We start from the raw sequence: 23,269 nt of genomic DNA on the forward strand, positions 1-23,269 counted from the left end.
TGGACTGATCAACAGAGATTTCTAAATAAATCTGTTTTTTCTGTGGACTGAACTTGCCCTGCATGAGCTAGGAGGTCGACCCATACCAGCAGTTCCAAGCAGTGTCATGTATTGTTCCTATGCATAAAACCAAAACATCAATCTGGAAATGCCCTGCTTGCTATTGGAGAGAGCAGTTGTAGCTGCCTGTTACAAGACAAGCATACCCCTGCTTTCTGCTGCAGTGTAGGAACTGAGGACAAACATCTGCCAGGCACTGGAACCTACGTCAGGAACAGGAGCTGGTGGCCTCTATGCTGGCCATAGTACCAGGAAAGACATAGCCACCTCAGCAGGGCACACTGCTGCTCCTCAGCCTGGCCAACAGGCAAACCTTTGGTGATGTTGTTAATGATAGTTTAATAAATGACCCATTATTTCCCCACAGCGGTTATTTACTGAAGTCTGTCATGTCGCAGGAGGCAGTTCAGACCAGGTCATTCAGTCTGTGCCTTTCTGCCCCTGCCAGTCTCTTCTGATTATACAGAACTGAATCATCTCCTTTTGGCCCAGCAGCAGAAGAGACCAAAAGAGCTTCACCTTATTACCTGATGCTGTTGTGGTTGGGAAGTCTTGAGATGTCAGACTTGGTTTCAGCTTCTCTCTCTCCACATCAATTAGTGTGAATGGGGTTGCAGATGTCTTCTGACCTCTTAAAACACTTGCCTTAGCTGTTGAACTTGCCCCAGAAACATTTGGGGCATTTGCAGCTTTCTTTTTGTGGAAGGCCCTACAGACCTATTCTGAAAATGCTTACCAAATCAGGTACCACAAGTGAGGTAGGAGGGAGAAGCATGAGATTTTGAAAATTCTGATGTCAACCCAGTGCTCCAGGCAACTGAACAGCATCAAGACTTTGTAGGTTTTGCACGTGGCCACCTGCAGAAACTTAACATGCTAATAAAGGTTAGGTTCTGAATGGAATTTTTTAGCATCTCATTGGCACCTGAAAGCAAGACTTTAGTCACTTAGGATGGATTCATCTCACCAGTCTTTAAAAGTCCTCAGTGTAAATACCTGTGTCTGACTGTCACTACAGCCTTGCTTTTGTATTCTCTGCGAAGAAGCGCATCTGACCTACTTTACACATCTGTGTGAAACTTACCCTTATTATGACATTTTATTGTTTAAATCCTTGCAATTCTGCAAATGTACTGCTTCTTGGTGTCTTTAAAATTACTTGTAAATAATCATGCTGTAAAAATAGTCAGAAGGGTTCAATTTTTAGGCTGTCAGTAGCATTTTCATATTACTCCTGCAGAACAAACCCTCTCTTTGTTTTGAAGTAATGTGTTGTAATTTTGATTTTCTACAGAAATTACTTGGAGGCTGCTTGTGTTTGTTGGAAATTCTGACCTGACTGTGGATGTTGTCTTCTTTTGCTTCAGATAAACTTCGGAGAAGCATGCCTAACCTCACTCGGATGCCAAGTACCCCCACCATTAACAGTAATGCTGGCTTTGCTGGTTCTCCTGTCACTGTGAGGAACAGTCAGAGCTTTGACTCCAATTTACATGGAGCAAGTAATGGGATTTCAAGGATGCAGTCAAGTAGTAAGTACCTGTGTTTTTGGGCTGCATGCAAGGAATTGATGAAGTGGTAAAATACACGTCTCAGTCACTGATCCTTTGTTCTGTGAAAAAATTAAAAGCAAACTGTTCCTTTTGCACCAGATTTTAATATAGCTCAGGATTTCAAAATTTCTGTTGTTGAAAGCAAATTTTGCCAGTCTTGTTATTGAGCATTTCTTCACCTTTCTTTTTCTTTACCCATTCATCTTGTGCCAGCTTTAAAACTGAAATTTTGATAATAAGTAGTAGTATTGTAGAAGCACCAATAATGCAATTAATTCATATCAGTTTACATTTTTAGTTTCGGTGCTACAATTGAAAACTGCTTTTCTTGATACTTTATGCAATGTTGGGTTTACAGTCCACTGTATAAATACTATCTTAAAATACATGACCTCTCCCCTACTAAACTTGAGCCACTTTCTTCCGAGCAAATGTAGTAAACATTGTATCCTTGAGTATAATATACTTGTTGAGTGGGGAAATTAAAATGACTCTGTAATTGGTTTAATTTACATGTCTTCTTGATGGGGGGAATGAAGGGAGTATTGATCTAGTGGATGTTGAATTATTAATGTAGAACGTGAACAAAATCGATCAAGATCCAAACCCATCTTTTCTAGCACAGTGTTTGAGGTACTCTGAGAGGAAATGGAAAAAGTGTATTTCATTGGATGTAGGCAGAAGAAAGGATTTAACCTATGCCTTCCATGTCCTGTGAGATTTTGGAGGGAGAAGTTGGAAAAAACTTCAGGCGTTTTCTTTCAAATTTGAGCAGAATTTACAAATGTCTTCAAAACTTTTAAATTACATCTTTTCTGGAAAATATTCTTGACTGATGGATTTATTTTGTTGTATTTTTTTCCTGTATTCTTTTCCTGTTTGAATAGGAGAATGGAAGTAGTTCAGGTTCCCACATGAATTTGCATGGTAGTGCATTGAGAGCTTAATTTTATTTAATATTTTAGAAATCTCTATTTCTCTGTGTATTTATGCTCTTATATATCTGTGTGTATATAAAATGTAATTTTTCTGCAGTAATTTTAAAAAAAAACGTTTCTAATAAGTGGCTGTGCTGGGGTATTTAAGGAGCTGTTATGATCAGAGTTCCTTGACAATGTATTGCCAGTATAGTTTAATTGAATCACAGCCCTGAAATTTCTGCTGATTTAAATTTAAATTTCAATGCTTTTAAGATGTCCTTTTTCAAAGACTTGAAAACTGATTGGTCTAGACACAGTGTGTTAGTTTATGTGCTTCAGGCTTTTGACAGTTCGCTTTTGATACATGGACTCTGAAACTGATGCGTGTCAAATGTACACCAGAGGGCAGGATTGAATAGAAAAATCTATATATAAAGCTTTTGGAACTCATAGCATTGATTTAAAATGATAGTTTACATAACATCAGCCTTGGAATGTGCTGCTACATTCAAGACCTTTTTATAGCCTTTTTATTGTTTTTATACAGAAAGCTTAGACTTCTCTGATGTTTCATAATGCTTGAACGTGGTTCTTGCAAGATGTGGTTCTCGCAAGCCACTTTCCAAAAATTGAATTAATTAATTAATTTAATTAATTTATTTATTTATACCTTTAGCAGTTTCTCCTGTTTAAAGTTCTGATTGTGTAGATGGATTTAGTGTGCTTATAACAGCTAATGAAACCTCTTTGAGGGGAGAAAGAAGGATGAATACGAGCCGGTATTTTTGTTCAGGATGGGGGTGGAACACGGTATTTTAGTTCAGTGCAGTGTTACTGGATACAGCATTGGATCCAAGGGGTTTTTGAGCAGTTTGTAGTCAGTAAGTAAATGGTACAGTGATGTGTTTATCCCTATTCCGATCTATCTAGAAATGAACATTACTACTTAGCCTTATTTGTTGCATAGTGATGTTGTTACTTCCTTTTCTATCACTTTTCACAGTTCCATCACCAGGGCAGCTTCAGCACCGAGTTCACAGTGTGGGACATTTTCCAGTGTCTGTCAGACAGCCTCTCAAAGCTACTGCCTACGTAAGCCCAACTGTACAAGGTAGTAGTAGCAGTAGCAGTCTTCCAGTGTCCAGCAACTCGCAGTTATATTCTAACACTGGGATCCCAATGCCAAACAAGACTGCCAGTCAAGGGCTTGTAGGGCGCAGTGCTCTTCCGAGACCATCGCTGGCCGTCAATGGGAGTGGCATTCCCAGAAGTAAAATTGCACAGCCAGTTCGAAGGTAAGAGTTAAACAGGCCTCTGTCCCTGTGGGAATGGCTTAGGCTGAAATTGTGGGATTTTGTTTTCTTCCTGCATGTGAAGCTCTAAAACATAAGAGTTTGTCTACCAGCGGGGAGTCACTGAATGGGCAAAGATTTCTTGCCAGAAATAGTGAGGGACAATGCTTGCTGGTAGCCCTTAGTAAACTATAATAATTGATATTGTGCAATCATATATAAATAAGAATGGATTGCCACCCATCAATAAGAAATCAAACCAAACAGAAACCTCATATCATGAACGTATGTGGCTTACCTTCTTCCAGACTTGTGCCAACTGCTATTTCAATGTCACAGAATGAGCAAATCTTAGAGTACTCAAATAGAAAGAATTGCATCCCTGTTGTTGTAAATGGCAGTAGACTGTAAAAATATAAGTTGTGACATTACACGTTGTGAGGAAGGAAATATCCTGGGTAGTACAGTCTTGGGTTGAACCACCACCTTTTCCATTCTAGCTGGGAGACAGTAGGCAAACAGGGAATCCTGGAGTATCACATACTTGCAATGAGCCATAGTGTTAAGCAAATGCATTTTTGCATTTTTCCAAGAGAATTTAATCTCCAAATGAATTATTTTTATGTCAAGCAATAAAATAAGCTTGAGGAAAGAGACTATATTTTAATCACCTTATCACAGCTGGGAGTTAAACTCTTGCTGCATGTTCTGTAATTAATAGGTGAAGTTTCTCAAAGAAAAACCTCTGTCGACTTGTGTTAACTCTTCCAGCTGTTTCTTCCCATTGCACACATCCCTCCTTTTGTGAGGGCCTGCTGTGTGACCACCTTGTTTTCTGTTGCGTGAACTGTCACTGTTTAGCTCTCATCATTTTTATACTTTTCACTACATACTAGCCATATCCAGAATAAGCTCAATTGTTCACATTCTCTCTTTGGTTGAGTTACTTGGGGATTACATTGATGTGACTGACAACAGATTTTGACCAACTGCAGTGAAACTTTGATAAAGAGCTGTCAGGTTTCTTCTTTGATGAAGACTGTACCATGAGATTTCTATTATAACCTCCTTTTCTCTCAGCTGGAACTTTCTCAGTTAGAGTTCTTTATAGTAGAAGGTTTTCTTTCTTTTTTTCCTTTTCCTTTCCTCGACTTCATGTTCTTCTGGAGAGCTCTTAAATCTTTCATAGCAACATGTGAGAAAGTCCCTTGCTATTTTGTAACTTTTCAGACAACAGACAATATTAAGAAAAACAAAATTACGAGGTTTCAGTAGGAGAGTGAGACACTGTACTCTCAACACTGTTTTTATTAGAAGCTGATTCAAATCAGTAAGAAAGCTATTTATAGTCCAGAAAATCTGGGCTCTTCTTTCCTTCAAATGTACCTTAGCAGCATCATATGTTGCCACAGAGCCAAACTGGTGATCCTTGAAGATGGATGGTCTTTGCACTATGGGAATGACAAGTTTATAGGACTCAAAAAGCACAGGTAGATTGGAGCTCAGCATACAGTTCTTTAATACCCTCATTTAATTTTATTGATGCATGTGGAAAAATACAAGTGGTTTCAGTTCATGTGGACTTTCCTTGGAGGGCATTCAGCCATCAGGCAGATTTTCTCCCTATTGGTTTTTGTCTCTGTTGTCATTTCTAAGGAATGGTATTTCTGATTATCAGTTCAAGACTCTAGCTTCTTTCAGAATTAAACAGTGTGTTTAATCATGACTTGGTTTAAAGTAGAACAGGTCTTTTGAGTTTTTTTAAATAAATCAGATGTTCAGGGAGAAGTACACATTTAGAGCACACTTGTGTCTTCATACCTATGGCCAGACTGTTAAGTAGATATGTTACTGGTATTCTAGATTCTTAAAACAGAATACAGATTATATATATATAGAGAGAGAGAGACATTATGTATATATAGACACGTTATATAGGGGTTACATTAGGGAACTTCAGTGTTTACTGCATAGAATCAAACAGGGGATGAGGGAGTGCTTTTAATAATTTGTAAAATAAAATTATAACAGCCAAGATAATTAACTTGGCCAAAAAAATTTTCTCCTTGCCATCAGAGATTCATGCACCCACAAGTAGTGTAAAGAAATTGTGATGGTAAAGTCCATCTCTTAGCCTTACAAGTGAGGCAGCAGCTTTTTTTTCCTTCCTGTTAAAGCGGATCCACACAACCCTCAGCCTTTTCCAGCTCCATGCCTGGGGCTTCTTGCAGACCCCTACCTTCTAGTTCTCCACTTTCTAACCTTCTGCAGTGTGAGAGGCAACAGGGGCAGCTTCCCACAGGATAAGGTGAGCTGGGACCTGAGTGGGACAGCTAAGGCTGCCCCACAGTGCCCAAGCAAGAGCAGCGTTGGTGGTGACCAGGGTCAGCTGACAGTCCCAGTATCCAGACGAGTCCACAGATGAGAGAGGTTCCACCTAAAGGTAGGAAGTCAATCAGCAGCTCAGGGTCTGGATCATGCCAGATACCAGGCACAGGTGTGGAAGGAGTGTAAGCACACCTGTGGAGCCAAGGCTAGCTTGTTCCTCCTGCCTTGCACTGGAGCCTGTCACTGCAATCCAGCTGGTGATGGAAAAGTAGAAATGGACTACAGACCCTCCAAAACTCTGTTGTCTCAAAGCACGTGGCATAATACTGACACCTTGTGCTTGTTTGAAATGGTTTTCAATGCTGGCACATTTTCCTGTCCAGTGCCCTGTAGCAGAGATTCAGCTCAGGATACATGGAAGAATTCTTACAGCTGTTTTGAACTTAGTTAATTATTCTTTACTTTTGCCCTCTCTGGTTTTTTGTTTGTTTGTTTTTGTTTATTTGTTTTGTTTTGTTTTTTGTTTGTTTTTTAAAGATAATTAAACACAGTTTCTTTTTTTTTTTTCTGGAAAAAAAAAGGCAGCAGTTGCAGAAAACAGCAGAGGCAGTTCTATGTCTCAAGTTAACTGGATTTATATCAAAGATAAGTGATGCTGCACCAAAGTGGAGCTACATAAAAAGCAGCTTGGCTGAATCTTAAGTGTAACCAACTGTTTTTACTTAAGTGCAATATTTTTGCCACTAAAAACCCAGTTGTAGCAGAGAGGCAAGAAGCTACTCTGCTGACTGTCTGCCTGCCTTACAATATACCTTGCAACATACCTCTGCCTTTTTAATGCCAAAAGCATTTGGAAGGGACAGGAGGCATCAGTAGCTTATAGCAAAAGTAGAGTAGCGTGAAAACAAGGCAGAGATTTGGTTTTGTGAGAAATAGTTTCACAGAGTTGAGATACATTATTTTCAGCCAATTCTGGTGTAACAGAATTATGGTTGTGGCAAATTAGAGGTAGAGCCTCCCTTGTCATCAGTGAGTTGGCAGTTGGATCAGATCAGATGGTTGTTTTTCCTTTTTTTAGTCTTATTTGAAATAGTTGCCTCGGTAGTACCTAGAGGGTTTCGAAGATGGTCAGCAAGCATTTTGTAACTCCTCATTGATGAGTGCGAGATGCAGCCCAGGTGTGAGGATGGGGACCCAGAGGACAGTGAGTTCCCTGCTGGAGTGGTAGTGCTGGAGCTGGTGGCTCTCTTGACTGTGGCTGTGGGATGGAAACTCATCATCACGTGTCTTGGATAAGAGAGTCCGGAGCAGAACTTGGTAGAGTTCTTCAACTGATAAAATTCTTTAGTGCCTGCGTAGTGTTTTTGTGAAGTCCTGGTTTTTTATGAGCATGCTGAGCACAAAAACTTTTTGGAGAGTGTTTCCCATTAGATGTCTGCTGCCCATAGTGACAAAAATAAGTTTTTATTGTCTTTAGCCCTGAAAAAATAAATCTTCCCATTTAGAGGCATCTCATGCGTGATTACAATTTTTCTCCTAATTCCTTTTTACAAATCTTTTATGCTCTTAAGACCCTTAACAGTGATGGGGTCTTATTGGAAGTGACCTTGATTTCACCATAGATCTTTACATATGCATTAACGTGTAACCAGACATATACCAGAGTGATGTCTCTAAGTAAGTCCCAAAGCCAGTGTCACTGCAGAAGTAAATGATGTTTGTTACCTTGATCTTTCACATAAAATATGACTTCTTTTGTCATTTTTTTTCCTGTCATTCGGTTAATACAGTTTTCTTCAGCCTCCAAAGCCACTTTCATCACTCAGCACGATACGGGATGGGAACTGGAGAGATGGCTGCTATTGATGAAGGATGCCCATCAACAGTGGAAAACAAATAATGCAGATTTCATTACCCAGCTGGCTGGGTAACAATGATTTGGAAAAAGAGGGTCGTGTACAGTATTATTTCCCCCAGGATCTTAATATGTAACCATCTACAATGTAATGTCATTTTTAAAAAATGAACATCTTATCAAATACTAAATATTGCACTTAATCAGTTACCTGAACAGCTGCATTGTTATCAGATTAACAATGGCAGCACTGGCATTTGGAACTGAAGAAAGTATTAAATGTGTGCAAAGTACAAAAATATTTCCTTGGAAGGAACTGGGAGTTTATGCTTTTGGGCAGCTTTGCCATACTGAAGTTCTGAGATAATTTATTCAGTGTGAAGGCATCATGCATTTTATTTTGAATTTGGGGGTACTTATGTATGTGTTTGAATTTTTTTCTAGTGTTTCCAGTACATTTTATTTTGTATACTTAAGTTCATTTTAACTTGCCTGAACCTTGAACAACAGAGAGATAATTTAACTTTTCTGTGCCATAAATAATATTTTTGGGGCAATGTACTTTTTTAGCGCTAGGAACATATCTTACAAAATCTTACCATTGGCAATACAAAGCAGTATATTTATGTTGCAGAAGCACAAAAGAAAGGTAGCATTCACTGGAAGTTGTCATCCAGCTGGGTCAGCATGGTTTTGTTGGTCCTTCACCATTTGTTCGATTGTTAATTTATTGTCATAGTGTTTTGTATTTAAAATGGCAGCATAAGTCACGTTGCATTTACAAAGATAGCGATCTCTAAAACTACAGTTGATTTTCAGTACTTTATTACAAAGAATAAAATTGTAATGTTTTATTAACAGTTGCTTATGGAAAGTGAGTTTTAATGTGAATAAATCTTTTTGATAAACCTTTTACAAAATTCAATTGCACTAATCAATGCTTTCTTACAATGGCATATGACTTAATATTTGATTACAACTGTGTATACTGCTGTTTTGGAATGTTTCAGGAAATAAAGAATCTATTTCAGCAATAATGTGCTTCTTGAGTATGCAATGTAAACATTATCAGAATTTAGCAACTGTCATCTACTTAGCTCCTGAAGTTTTTACTTACTTTTTATCAAGATTATGCTGGACTTTTTGCAAATAGTAACTGAGTAATCTGAAAAACTCTTTTTTTTTTTTCAATTGTGTTATGAAGCCATGGTGTATGCCTAGAAAACAAATATGTATTATTTTCAAATCAATCTTATTCTATCTTAAAAGTTTTTTTCAATTTAATGTTTAGATTCTGCAAGTGCAAATGTGACTTGCAATGGGAAACAGAGATTGTGTACCAGGTGAATCTTTTACTGTGGCTCTGAATTTGCTCGAGGACCTGCTTTTCTTAAAAGGACAAGCTGAAACAAAAAGCAAAGGGGAAGTGTTTGTTGGTGAGTATTACACTGAGAAGTGATGTATGGTAGTGCGGTAGTATCCCTGTTCAGCATAACGTTGCTCAAAAGAGATGGTTAATTTTTCATACTGTAGTTCTTTTAATCAGTTAAATCTCCACCCCCCCCCTCCAGAAAAGCAGAACTGTTGAAAAGGGTATCAAGAAATATTCCAAAAAAGAAATTATCTCTGCAGAGGTAAGTGTTTAAGTAGAAGTATACCAAACTTATCATATTCATTACAAGCTTTAATTGGAAGAAATTACTGATGGTTAAAGCAGTCAGTCATTTGTGGACAATCTCTGTTGTCTTGAATGGTTTGTCTCACAGACTGACTGTGATAGGGTTCAAACCCAGCTCGGGGGTGCTTTGCTTTTTGCCTGTGAGGAGGAGGAGGTCTGTACAGCCTCCTGAATTAATAAGCTCTCCCAGCTTCTGGTGCTAGGGATTTAGCATGATCTTCATAAAAGATGGATGAAGACCAGTGGCAGTGATTAGCTTCTTCTCATTGCCAGCATCCCTGGTCTGAACTGTCTCTTCACTATTCCCTCCTGCCAGGATTTTATTGCTGTTCCTCCTTTATCTGGAACACCACAGCACTACGTTATTCTGAATTTTTGAAATAGGTAACAGCTGTTGGAGGCAATACTGAGTTGTACACAGGAGGGCAGTATATACTTTGAAAATATTTTCTTTTGGTAGCTAAAGATCTTCTCTTTTCCAGGCTCTTGGTTTGAGGCTGGTGCATATGTTTTTTTCCAGTGTTGTCTATGTGTGATGCCATGTTAAAGGAAGGTGCTCGAATGTGATTTACATTTTTAAATTTCACACTACAGCATGTGCCATGAACTAGAGAGTCAAGCATCTTGGATATTATGAGCTCTTTGAGAAGATGCAGTTGTTTTGCTTTTTAGTTATCCTGTTCCCTTGCAATACGTCATGTCAGGATTTCGTAACCTTATAGCTTTTCTGTTTTAAGTGTTTTTGTCAAGTATCTGTCACGTGCCATCAAACTTTAGGAGGAAACCCAAGGTATGAGCAGCTTGATCTAAGAATCGACAGAATCACACTTGTTTCAGCTGTGGGCTGTGGTATTGCTGCTGTTTGCATGTAGCTGGTGGGGCTGGCTGTGTCCTCTGAGATTAGCGTCAGTGAACCAGATACTCCTGCACAATGTCACGTATCTCATGACAATCTCAGTGGAAGCAAACTGTGTGGAATATGCAACACAAACCCACTTCTGTCAGGCTCAGTTTTGTGAGAGGCAGAATCTCCTTCAAGGCAATGGGAAACAGCAAGACCATGCAGTTATCTTTAAAAATAAGGAGTCAGACTTATTTTTCACTCTTTGGAAGCACATCTGTGGTGTTTAATGCTCAGGCATGACTTACTTATTCAGAAATTCTGGTTAAAAAAAGAAATGACTAAAGCAAGATCACTTTCTCTGTCACCATTGAGGTGAAAAGGGTATATTCTAACTAGTCGAGTTTAAATTTCTTTTTCCCATTTGACCAGCCCATCTGCTCAGCCATCTTTTCCCCCTCATCTATACTTCTACGTCTTGCATTCCTCAGATTCACACCTTTCTTGTAACCTCTGTCAGTGATTACACATGCTCGTTTGGCTTGTGCAGTTCCTGACCATCCACCTGTAGATCCCACCCAGCTATTGTTCTGCTCACTCACCAGCCTGGGGAGCGGGTCTTCAGTGCATCTTTTGTCTCCATTGAGACTTTCAGCTGTTACCTTACCAGGTAAGCAGTTACGCTTAATCCAAATTAATGTCAGTGGAGTAGGGGACCCCTCCTCTCGGATCTGACCAAGCTGCCCCTTAGTTTCAAGGGCAATTCAAGGGACTGGCTTTGACCTAAAGAGGCCCAGGAGATTATCTTTCTACATGTACAGTTCAACAATACTTTATACAAAGCATCTCATGGAAGGAAGGAAGGGAGTGATTAGATAGGTTTATTCTTGAAACCTCATTCCCCTTTTATATAAGCCATAATCATTTAAGTGACTTCAGTGTTACAAATCCCTTATCCATGAACAAACAAAAAAGAGTCTTTTGGTGCCCAAATGCTGATTTTGGTATAATCATAGATTGATGTCACTATGTCTTTCCTGTGCTGGGTACCCAAAGCTGGATGCAGGACTCCAGGGGGGGTCTCACCATAGCAGAGTAGAGGGGCAGAATCCCTTCCCTTGACCTGCTGACCACACTGCTTGTGATGCAGCCCAGGATACAATTGGCTTTCTGGGCTGCAAGTGCACTTTGCTGGATCATATCCAGCCTCTCATCCACCAGTACCCCCACATACATCTCATCAGGGCTGCTATCAATCTGTTCATCCTCCAGCCTGTATTGATACCAGGGGTTGCCCAAGCCCAGGTGCAGCCCCTTGCACTTGTTAAACCTCATGAGATTCCCAGGGGCCCACTTCTTGAGCTTGAGCTTGTCCGGGTCCCTCTGGATGACATCCTGTCCTTCAGGTGTGTCAACTGCACCACTCAACTTGGTGTCATCTGCACATTTGCTGAGGGTCCACTCAATCCCTTCATCTATATCATTAATGAAGATATTAAATAACACTGGTCCCAGTACAGATAATGGCATCCTGGCTTGTATCAGAAATAGTATGGCCAGCAGGACTAGAGAAGTGATTGTTCCCATGTGGCGTTGGTGAGGCCACACCTTGAATCCTCTGTTCAGTTTTGGGCCTCTCTCTACTAGAAGGAATTTTGGTGCTGGAGAGTGTCCAGAGAAGGGCAGTGAAGCCAGTGAAGGGTCTGGAGCACAAGTCTTACAAGGAGCAGCTGAGGGAGCTTGGGTTATTTAGCCTGGAGAAGAAGAGTCTCAGGGGTGAGCTTATTGCTCTCTACAATTACCTGAAAGGAGGTTGTAGTGAGGTGGGGTCAGCCTCTTGTCCCAGGCAACAAGCAACAGGACAAGAGGAGATGGCAACCAGCTGCACCAGGGGAGGTTCAGGTTGGACATCAAGAATAATTTTTTCACAGGCATTGGAACGGTCTGCCTGTGGAGGTGGTGGAGTCACCATCCATGGAAGTGTTCACAAAATGGATGTGACACTTAGTTCTATGGTTTAGTTGGCATGGTGGTCATGGTTTGGTCAGAGGTCAGATTCCATGATCTTGGAAGTCTTTTCCAACCTTAATGGTTCTATGATTGCATGATTCTTACTACATTTCTTTAAAGAAGTACTAAGCACATTTCTTAATTCATGCATTACCTTGAGCAGGGTATGGAATGATGGGAGGCATAGATACATGTAAAAGAAACTGGTAGTCTTGTCTTCCACTGGTTCGTGTGAACAATGGACAGATGTATAGAATTGGCTCTTGACATCTACATGTTAAGAAGTTTGGACGTTGAATGATAGTTGAACTTCAAACTTTTTGCAGAAAAATACTTTAAAAATTAATCTCTGTACTATCTTTCTTGACTTTTTAGAGGTGGAGAGAGGCTTGGTATCTAACACAGTCAAAATATGAGCACATTTCCCAGATGCAGCTGTCAAAATTTTATGAAACTACAGGTAGATAGACAATAGATTCTAGGGGCTCAAGTGCTGCACCTGGAGCCCCAGAACTGGCTCTCCTCCCGTTGTGGGGTTCCATTTCCAACGGTTGAGGGTGGATAGGGAGGGGGAAAACTCCAGCACCAGGGGTTTCTTCAGGTCCTGGACGCTGGAGGGGAGAGCTTGCTCACCCCTCCCCCAAACCACGAGGTCCAATGGCAGCCACCCACAGACAGCACACCGGGCGTGGAGAGGAGAAGAGAAAGTTTATTGTTGGGGTGGTTACATTTATAGGGTTTAGGAGGATTCAGAGAGTAACCGATTACCAGTTGCAGGAAGGGGTTAACAGCCAATAGGAAGGGGTTAAAAAGGGCCAATGAGAAGACTTCTTGATATCTTCTCAGGACATTCCTGAGGCAGAGATAACACTGCCGTGGGGTGTCTTGGGAAGAAGAAAGCATGAGTTAGCAAAGAGACTACAAAAAGCCATTTTGAAACATGTCTAAACCACAGCTTCTCATACAATGCAGATTTACTGCTACAATAGATAATGTTCATAAACCATTAAATGAGTCTTACTTGCAGAAAAACATGGCAAATACAAAAAATGAAGGTAACTGTTAACTACCATCAACTCTCTCATTAGGTATTTGCTGCTGCTCTGCTGAATTCAGGCCTCTTTGCAAAGAAGTTGAACATCTGAAACTGATTGAGCTGTGTAAGTTGTTCTTGTGGCTGGGCAGAAAAATCCCCTTGTGACTCCTAAGCACGGAGTAGATTTGGCCATGCAGTGTGGATCTGCAGTACAGATCCATTGCTCTGCAGCAGCCCCATTGCTTTCCAGGAGCACAATACCTGCTGCACACCTGGTACCCAGATGCATGTCCATGGCTATCCACTGCCCTCTGCGAAGGTACCAGAGAGCAGATGTTCTTTGCTTGCTAAGATGGAATGCTTAAAAGAGGCTACTTATTGGGGCAGAGTCCAACTAGATGATACTCAAACATTATTTTTGTTCTGTGAGCACAGACAAAAGATAATATTTTGCCTTTTCATACACAATCTTTCTGCTCTCTAGAGCTCTTTCCCTATCCTCATGCATTTAGTATTGTATTTTTCTATTGTGACTACTTTTTCTAATCAGAAGAATGAATATAATATTTCTTCTTTGTTAAAAAAGAAAATAAAATAATATTTCTTCTTTGTTTCTGTTCACTTCTTGCCCCTGAGATTTCTGTTGTTTCCCTGGAAAAATAAAATATTCCTTTGTCTTTGTGGCCAGACCTATAGAAAGAATGAGCCTGTGGCCAAATTCCCAAACTGAGCTCTAGTAATCCAGCCAACCTTCATACTTTGCAGTCTGCAAACAGATGTTACTAAACAAGGTATATTAACTCTGAGACTGAACTTTTTGATAATAGAAGCAGCAGAAAACATGATGTGGATGTCAACTATAATACAGCTAAACTGGAATTTTTGAACTATTTTTTGCAATAATAGAAAAGAGAACATACTGATATGTTTCTGTGACTTTGCTTTTCAACCCTTCCTGCAGGAGGTTATACTAGCTTTTTGGATAGCCTTGATATGTGCTTTTTGCTATCTTCTTATGAATTTCATTGAGTCAGTACAAATGTGTTGAATTCATTTTAGCAAAATGTTTAGAGACTACTGACCTTTCTAGGAGACTTACACTGTTTCTAAAATTGAGTTATTCCAATACCAGCATCAGGGTATAATCCAGTTTCTTTACATAATGTTGCTAATACCCCATTCAGTTCCTTTAAAATGTAAATAGTTGAAATGAAAACTCAAGAACTCAGAAGAAAAGAACAATTTAGAAAAAGTGATTTTTCTAAGCCAAAGAAAATGTGTTTTGATTTAATCCATGTTTTTCTAGGCAGTCCCTGACTGCACTAAATTATGCAGCTCTGATTATGTATACATATTCAATGGGAAGAATTTTTCTATATATGAGAAGGAAAAAAGCAACAGATAAAATAGAGTGTTGCTCTTCACTCAGTCTGAATTCACATTAGACAACCTACTTCTGCCTACAAAAAAGGAACACTTAACACCTGATCTTTTCAACCAAAGTGAAACAGCATTGATGATATACAGTGGGCTCATCCCACTTAATTTACAGATGCAGCTACTTGGGTGGGTGCAGATGGGCTCGACTCCTTTTAAGTATGCTCTCATCTGGTTGATATAAGTGAAGTCTGATCCAGAAGCTATGCTGAGTGTTAGTGGAGCTTATCTTGCTTCTCAAGATACCTTATTACTTTGGCTAGTCTCATGCAGATGGAGATATGTGGTTGGGTGGGTTGGGTAGAAGGAGACCATGCATCTGCCTTACCTAGTTCAGTACTATCAGCCTGGTAGGTGATGGCTGATAACAGATGTGTGGCTTTGTTATCCAGCCCTGTAGTTTGTGAGTGAGCTGAATGATGCTCTTTGATGAAGAGCCAAAAGTAGTTATGCACAATCTGACAACATGGGCATATTTTTCTGAAGTACTTGCAGCTCCCATTGCATCTAGCTCAAATGGTAAGACTTTTAGCACCTTTGAAATTAGCCTCTGGGAAAAATTTATCTTCCTGATACTGTCTTACCAAGGTCCCATTTAAAGTGATGTTTCATTACTGTCAGCATCTTGAAGTCTATTCAGAAAGCAGTTTATACAATGGCATTGAGTGAAAATGGATTGAAATAAAATTCTCTGTCTGGGCATGGATATTTTGGGTTTTTTTGTGGAATTCCAAACTCACTGCACAGAACATTCTGTTAAAACTGGTGGTTTAGATTGTTTTGCATTGTCGATGATACATTTTCCAAAGAAAACAGGAAGAAATGTTTTATTTATTTGACAAGCTATTCCAGACAATTGGGATGATCATTTTCCCTGACACCCAGTCGCTTTATACAGAATTGAGTGTAAATGCCAGTATTGATTGAAAAGTCTCAGGTATTCATAAAAATCCAAGTTAACTGTATAGTATAGCATAGCAAAAACAACACTCAGGGCATTTACGTTATGGAGGACTCCATCATGGAAAACTTTAGCATCATTCACAAGAGTAGACTTATTGCCTCCATATAGACTAAACCAACAGTTTGCTCAAGAAATTCATGTCCTGCTTCAAAATATAAATTACAGGTGCTTCTTGGGTTTACATAAGCACAAGTATATTTCTAAGAAAGAGATGGAGATGTGGAAACATGGGGGCATTTCAGTAGTGTTTTGGAACATAAAGTACTAAAAAGAGCCTTGTTTCCTTCTGCATCATTTTGTAGCCTCACTTGATATCCTGTCTACTTTATATCCTCATTGTGAACAACATGTGATAAGATGAAAGGCAGTTTACATAAAAACAGACCATCTTGAGGAGAACTTATGTATATTCCTTTAATCCTTTGTGAAGCAGTAAACTGCAGCTTTGCCCTCTGTTCAAAACTTTTCCTTAGTTCCACAGAGCAGTTAAGTTTTTTGTGAAATAGTTTGGGGTTTTTTTCCCCTTTCCTCCACGAGAAGAAAAGATATGGGAAAAACTCCCACGGCCTGTGTTAGCCTGCAGACAGAATCACAAAGCAGTAAAAATGAACGTGTTTTCCTAAAACCTCAGTACTACCAGAAAACGTGCCTGACTTGCCCACACTTGAGTAATGGGATTAAATGTTTTTGCTGTGGTAATGTCTGTGGGTTTGGAAGCAAATTGGACTTCATGGAATAAAGCCAAAAAGGCTTGTCCAAAGCAAATGGCAGTCTAGGTGAGGGGATTGCCTGAGCTCTGTGCACATTGTGTTATGAACAAAACTCTTCTAGTTGCAAGAGAATTGCAGAGCTGATTCCGAGACAGGAGCAGTCAGGACGGTAAACTGGAAATCAGAAAACCTGGATTGTTTTCTCCAAACGTTTTCTTTAGGGCTGGTCATTTTTGTATTCTTTCATGATTGAGTTTCTGCTTAAACAATCCTTGCTTTAACAAAGTTACCATGTACTCCTAGAGCCTGGCATAACGGAGTTATTGTTTAGGTTTTATGGGAACTACAGTGAAGCAAATAACTTCTGATTCTGTTGAACAGAAGTAACTATTTAGCAATGAAGAAAAGCAGTGGAATAATAGAACTTCATAATTCAGATTTGAAAATAAATTTCTGTACGGATATGTGCTGTGTAAATGGGATTACTTTGTGTTATCAATGCATTTGATCAGTGAGCAAAGACTTGGTGAAAGTTTAGGTATCCATAAAGAAATAACTATGTGTGGCTTGTTAAGTTTTGTTCTTTGTTCTGTGTCCTGATGAAAGTTTTAAATCTTTGTGTCATGCAACAAAATAGGAGTAACACAAGTGAAAGTAAAGGGGAAAAAGAGAATCAGAAATAAAGCTTGTTGAAGGAAATAGTACTCATTTGAAGACAAGGAGACTTCTATAGGAGGTACTGAACTGTAATGTGCAGCAACAGTCAAAAAGCCACAACTGTGAGCCAGTTTATTGTCCCTATGCTGTTTTGTTTGAGCTGTAAACAGAAAGGTAGATTAGAAGACATCCAGAGACACTAAAAACACTGTAAATGGTCTATATATCTCATCCTTATCTCACGTGTATCAATTCGTATCCTGAAGGACAGTTGACTTTCCTGGGATGTTAGAGAGACAAGATCACAGAATATTCTGAGTTGGAAGGGACCCACGAGGATCATCGAGTCCAGTTCTTGGGTGAACATCCCATACAGAGATCGAACCCACAAACTTGGCATTGTTAGCACCGTGCTCTTAACCAACTGAGCTAATCTCAAGACGATACAGGTATGACCTGAATTCAGGTAGTAGAAAATTTTAGCTTAAAATGAAAAATTAGTGTCCTTTAGCATCCACTCATATATGTGCCCTCTGCTAATCTAGCCATCAAGATTGAGGGAAGGAGAGGGGATGGTAGAAAACTGGGGCAGTTGTGGTTCATCTGTATTTATTATTATATTACATTATATTATGGTGGTTCACAAGTGTAATAGTGAGCCAGAGCATCTGGGCTAGAGCACTTGATGTTCTGATGGTATATTTTGGTTATGCATGCACTTTCCTTTGCAATCCAAACACTTGGGTATTTTTGTGTATTACAATAGCTGTGAACAAAAATACCATCCTGTTTTCTGATATTCAGGGCAGCGTTATTGCAGAATTGGACCTCTTGTTCAGCTGTTGTGCACATGGCATTGATCAGAAGATAAAACTGGATTAAATCAGGAACAAGTGCCTGCCTTGAAGAGCTTAAGACTCTGAAAAGCACGTTAAAAACCAGCATAATACTGAACAAAACAAACTGTGTGTACTTTTATAGAGCAGTTCAAATATGTATTTGAAAAGGAAAGGTCTCTGGCAACTTTTTTTGGCATCCTCTTTTTTTAGATTTACCAAAGGAGCTGGTCTTGAAGTATTAGTTTTGAGATCAAGGACTCTGAGCCAGCCCCCACACAACTGTTGTCATCCCTGAGCTGATGTTGACCTCTTAAAGGGGAAGAAAAAGCAGTAGTGATAGCATCTATGGTGACTTGAAAAACAGCAGAGGAAAAGGAATATGATGATATTATTTGATGTTTTAAAATCTTGTGACACTCTTCTTTTTCCTAGCATGTGAGCTTCTATCCTGCCTGGGCTCTTAACTGCTTCTAAGCAGTTCCAACCAGGAAGCTTCTGTTCTTTGTCTAGATTTGCATCAGTAGAGACTAAATGAGCAGAGATTAAGTCTAAGCCTGGTGAAAACCTCTAAAAGAAAAACTCTTCATGAAGGAGTGTAGGGGTGGATCTGATTGTGGAAGTGAGTGCCTACATGGTAAAAAATGTGATGTCTACCTTTGGCATTCCCGTCCTCCTAGTTGATAATCCAAAATACTAAGTAAAGTAAGGAAGCATCCAAATTGCTAAGGGAGAGAGAAACACCTCAGAGGAATGCTTCCATTAGGGCTAGCTAATAAAAAATGCTAATTAAAGTCTTCCCTTTTCCTAGACTGTAGGTGCTTGAATTAAGTCTTCAGCAGAGATGAATGACTCTGCTCACTTGGGATTCACAACCACAAATCCTCTAATGAGGTTTGACACCCACATATGTTCTTTGAAGCGATGTTTACGCTTCTAATTAAAAAGGGGCCATGAGCCAATCCCTGACCTCAAAACCAAATGGCACAAACTGCCTCATGGCTGCACAGCTGAGGGGTGGCTTCCTGTGAAACTAAATTTATCTTGGAGAGAGTTATGAAAGGGGGTGAGAACTAACATTTAAATGTTGTGGATGATTTGTGAGTTTGCTGCTTAACCCAAATTCTGTCTTATTTAGCAGTAAAGATGTGCCTTGCAAGACCTGGACAGAACTACCAGCCTAAAAGCCTCCAAGATAACAACCTCTAAGCAGCTATCAATGGTTCCAGTGCTTCCTGAAGAAGTAATAGACCAGGTTGCTAGGTCCCAAAGGAGTGCCACTGTCATGAAGTTCCCTCCGCCTCTCCAGTTAAACTGGACAGGAACTACTGGAAACTTCAGGCCAGAGAGAGAAAATAACTGGTGCATAGCTTTGAATGCTAGTAGTTAAGGGAAAGGAAACACTATGTTGGTTTGGTTTGGTTTGATGGGTTGTTTTTCTCTTGCAACGATTTCTGTGTTTTAGATGAAACAGTTCTTAAATGCAGGAATTGCCATGTTTAAATACCTACAGTCCTCTTATTGGCTCTATTTCTAAAAAAATAAGCTTGGAAAAAATCACCAAATATGCTATTGTAAAGCAGTCATGACAAATGTAGGTACAAATGTGTACAAAATGTAGATGCAGGCTGTGTATATTGTCACCGAAAGGATCATGTTGAACAGGAGAATCTGAAATGCATCTGTAGTATGAGTCTTTCTGACTGCTACTTCCCTGGAGGAGGCTGCAGCTGTTAGATGTACTCAGCATAGTAAACCTTTATGCAGATGGTAGTAACTAGCATCAGCAGATAGAACCTGTGGTTTCTGCCTGGATTTTTTTTTTGCTGAGCATATCTTACAAGAGTTATTATTTCAAAATGTAACAAGAAGAGGGAAAATGGAGGGAAAAATTGTGGTCTTAAATCTTACTATTAATTGCCTTAGTGATTTTAAGGCATATGCCAAACAAACACGTTCCTTTCTATCGCTCTGCAGATGAAAACTGGAATGTAATAGCCAAGGGCAAATAACATCCATCCACAAATATTTTGCAAATTCTTTAATGGAGTACCTCTTTAAAAAGGTTGTGCTCAATTTTCAGAGGCTTTCAGTGTGCATTAGTTTTGAAAAATATCCAGGAAGAAAAACTACTGCAGTTTCTGTGTCCTGGAAGAAATCAGGTAGCATTTTACTACCTGAAATGATGCAGAGTCACTGCTGAATCCAGATCAGGCCTAATGCAATTGAGCTGTTGCTGACCACTGCTTTGTCATCTAGCATAATCCCAGTTCACTCTTAACATAGCCGTTATGTCACTCTTAACAAAGCTCTACTTTGTACAGCCAAAATACCAGCTAAATGTTTTAACAGCCAAAAGAATTAGGAAAATGAAAAGCTTTTTCCTTCTTTTCTCAATGGTTCTGACACCACCATGGCACTGATAGGACATCATGAAACTTTATTTCTGAAAAGTAGAAGTTTCACAAGTAGAAGGAAATGGAATTAAAGTTGCAACTCAAAATGGTATGTGATGCAATATAATTATTCAGTTTCTATGGAGTTCCCATTAAAATTAAATAAATAGAAACTGTATCTATATTGCACACCATCCTAGAGCCTCTGGTGTCTGGGGTCTCTTTCATAACTTGATTGGTCTCTTCCTTTCTGGGCAGGACTTTACATACTGCACATCACTGGAGTCACTATTGATGGAAAAGGCTCTCTGCCCAGTGAAGTCTTCCGATTCAACTGATAGAATTCAATGTGGCTTTAAGCTAATTTAAAGCAGTACTACTCTATTTTTTTTTTCATTTGCCTTGGCTTGCTTTGCTTTTATGATTCCTTATTGATTTAAATCTTTCCTGTTTTCTACAAGTTTACCCTCTTTTCTCACCATTGACCTTTGTGTTTAGCTGAATCTCCAGGAAGTTATCTAGTCGTGATTCGGAGTGCTCAGGAGAGAGAAAGATATAAAAATTCTTCCTTGATAAAGTTTTCTCTTGCTAATAGTTCTCCTCACTGGCAAAAAAATGTACTATCATTTAGGAAAAATAGTTCAGGGAATTTTATGTCCTGTGTTAGTAATAAAGACAAGTTAATACAAATCCTCAGATTTACCAGAAAAGGTAGGAGGAAAACTTTGGAAATTAACTGTAAAATGCCAGTAACTAGAAAGATGAAGAAAATGGATGTCCAGCTCAATACATTTGATAGATTTTTTTAGTGGTAAGAGCTGGGAAACTAGGAGTATCGTGAGTTGCTCTGAGTTTGTCATATGGCATGTCCTAACATCATCAAACATTCTTTGCAGTATTAAACTTCCGTAGTTCAAACCATTTTATCAGACACACACAAAATTCATTTACCAGTAACAAGGGGAACTACCCTAAGGGTATGTTTTTGAACATTTATTCAAGATGTATTTTGAGTGCTGTTTCAACTTTCATTCTTAGATATTGGCAGAAACATTATTGCTTTTGCTGCAGATGAGCAAGGCTCTTTAACTGCTACAGATGCCAGGGAAATGGAACACTATGAAAATACAGTTGCAAAAATAGTTTAGAGAGTTTGTACTCTGTGAAATGTGCATTAAATAGATATTGTTTCACTACACGCAGGGGACATGAAGTTCTGTTTTGAAGCCTCGGAAACAGCCGTATCTATTTGATTGTTTTAATAACTGCAGTTGGAAAATGACTGAGAAAGCTCTTAAACAACAGTGGTATTGCTCCTGTTCAGGAAAGTATGAAAATAGGTGCCTAACATTAATTGCAATGTAAATTTAATAAACAAGCCCTTAATTGCAAACTCTGTATGGGCTGTTCTGAATCTGAAGAGCCAAAGTGCTCATGTATTAATTTCCAGTCCCAAATGTTTTAAATTAAAATTATGCTTCTTAAAAACTGTGGCCCATATATTTTACTGAGATACATCCGGTTAGTTCAGCAGACTTCAATGAAGCTGCCATTCTGAGGATCTCATTCTGTGTATCTTAGTGGTTCTAAAATAAAATTTCATTTTCTAAGATGGAATTGGGCCTCTGCATTAAGATAGCTCTTTTTTCCATGTTTTTCAGTCTCAAAGAATCGAATACTCATGCTGTGAGAAAGCCTCAGTGTACTTTATTAGCAGTGATTAGTTAAGCTTTTTAGCAGCCATTCAAGGGAAAACAGTGGTGGTTCTTACCCTTTTACAAAAGAGGTCGAAGGTACAGACGGTAATGTCTAAGGCTTATGCTAGTCATATGACTTTCGGGTCTGTGCCAAGTGGTCTGCCTTCTGGAAAAGCTGTGTCCACATCAGAGGTCATCATCAAACAGTCATACAGTGTCTATCTGTGAGCCTAAATCAAAAACCTACACCCAAGAAATATTCAGTTGTCTCTACCATGTGTGCTATATTAGTGTATGGCTTTTTCAGCACTAAAAATAATTTTAGAACATTTTCCTAGCAGTCTCAATTTTTCTTATGCAAATATCGGTTTGCTTAATCACATGCTGGCTTCATTTTGAGCTATGAAAATGAATTTTGGAGTGGAAGTGTGTGTATGACTTCATAATGGAAACAAGGTGGCTTCTGAATATGTTAATGTGCACGGCTTTAAATTTTCATGCTACTTGGTGTCAAGATTGCAGATTTATACAGGCTGGGTCCTCAAAATCACATAGACATGAGAAGAGCTGTAGAACCTCTGTTGTTTTGCTTCTTGTTGTACAAAGCTCTGCTTTGCACAGTATATGTTGCTAGTTACATAGTGGGGAGAAAATGCATCACTGCGTGTGTTACAGTGCAGCACAGCTGGGTCTGTTTGCTCCTTGTTACTCTTACTGAATGCAAAAAACACCTAAATGGGGACATTTGTGCACAGCTGTCTAGAATACTGGAATATCTTCCCCCTTCCCTGTAGGAAATATAAGCGTATCAAACAATACATTCTAAAACCATTTTAAAATCCAGAACTGGAAAAAGCCCTCTTTTTCTTTCTGTGAATGACAAAAACTTGCTTGAACTTACCTTGCCCCCCTCCCAGCCCTTTGTGAGCTATAGAAGTTAGCTTTCAAAATCATTATAGAAAATACAGGAAAAGAGACCCCATCTTGTATGGAGTTTTG

General features: G+C 39.2%; 1 protein-coding gene across 4 annotated transcripts in view; it reads left to right on the forward strand.

Moving 5' to 3' along the window:
- Positions 1 to 23,269, forward strand: part of SLAIN1 (SLAIN motif family member 1) — a 96,821-nt gene that overhangs the window by 44,997 nt on the left and 28,555 nt on the right. For 2 of the 4 annotated variants that reach the window (XM_027674595.1, XM_027674596.1), the window contains 3 exons: positions 1,428 to 1,592; positions 3,537 to 3,828; positions 7,944 to 9,045. In XM_027674595.1, the coding sequence (XP_027530396.1) occupies positions 1,428 to 1,592; positions 3,537 to 3,828; positions 7,944 to 8,019 (533 nt within the window). In that variant the 3' untranslated portion in view covers positions 8,020 to 9,045. Of the gene's footprint in view, positions 1 to 1,427; positions 1,593 to 3,536; positions 3,829 to 7,943; positions 9,046 to 23,269 lie in introns of those variants that run through there. The other 2 variants (XM_027674594.1, XM_027674593.1) reach the window with 1 other exon arrangement.

Source organism: Neopelma chrysocephalum, unplaced genomic scaffold, assembly GCF_003984885.1.
Source record: "Neopelma chrysocephalum unplaced genomic scaffold, ASM398488v2 Primary Assembly neopelma1_25, whole genome shotgun sequence".
Taxonomy (NCBI): Eukaryota; Metazoa; Chordata; class Aves; order Passeriformes; family Pipridae; genus Neopelma; species Neopelma chrysocephalum.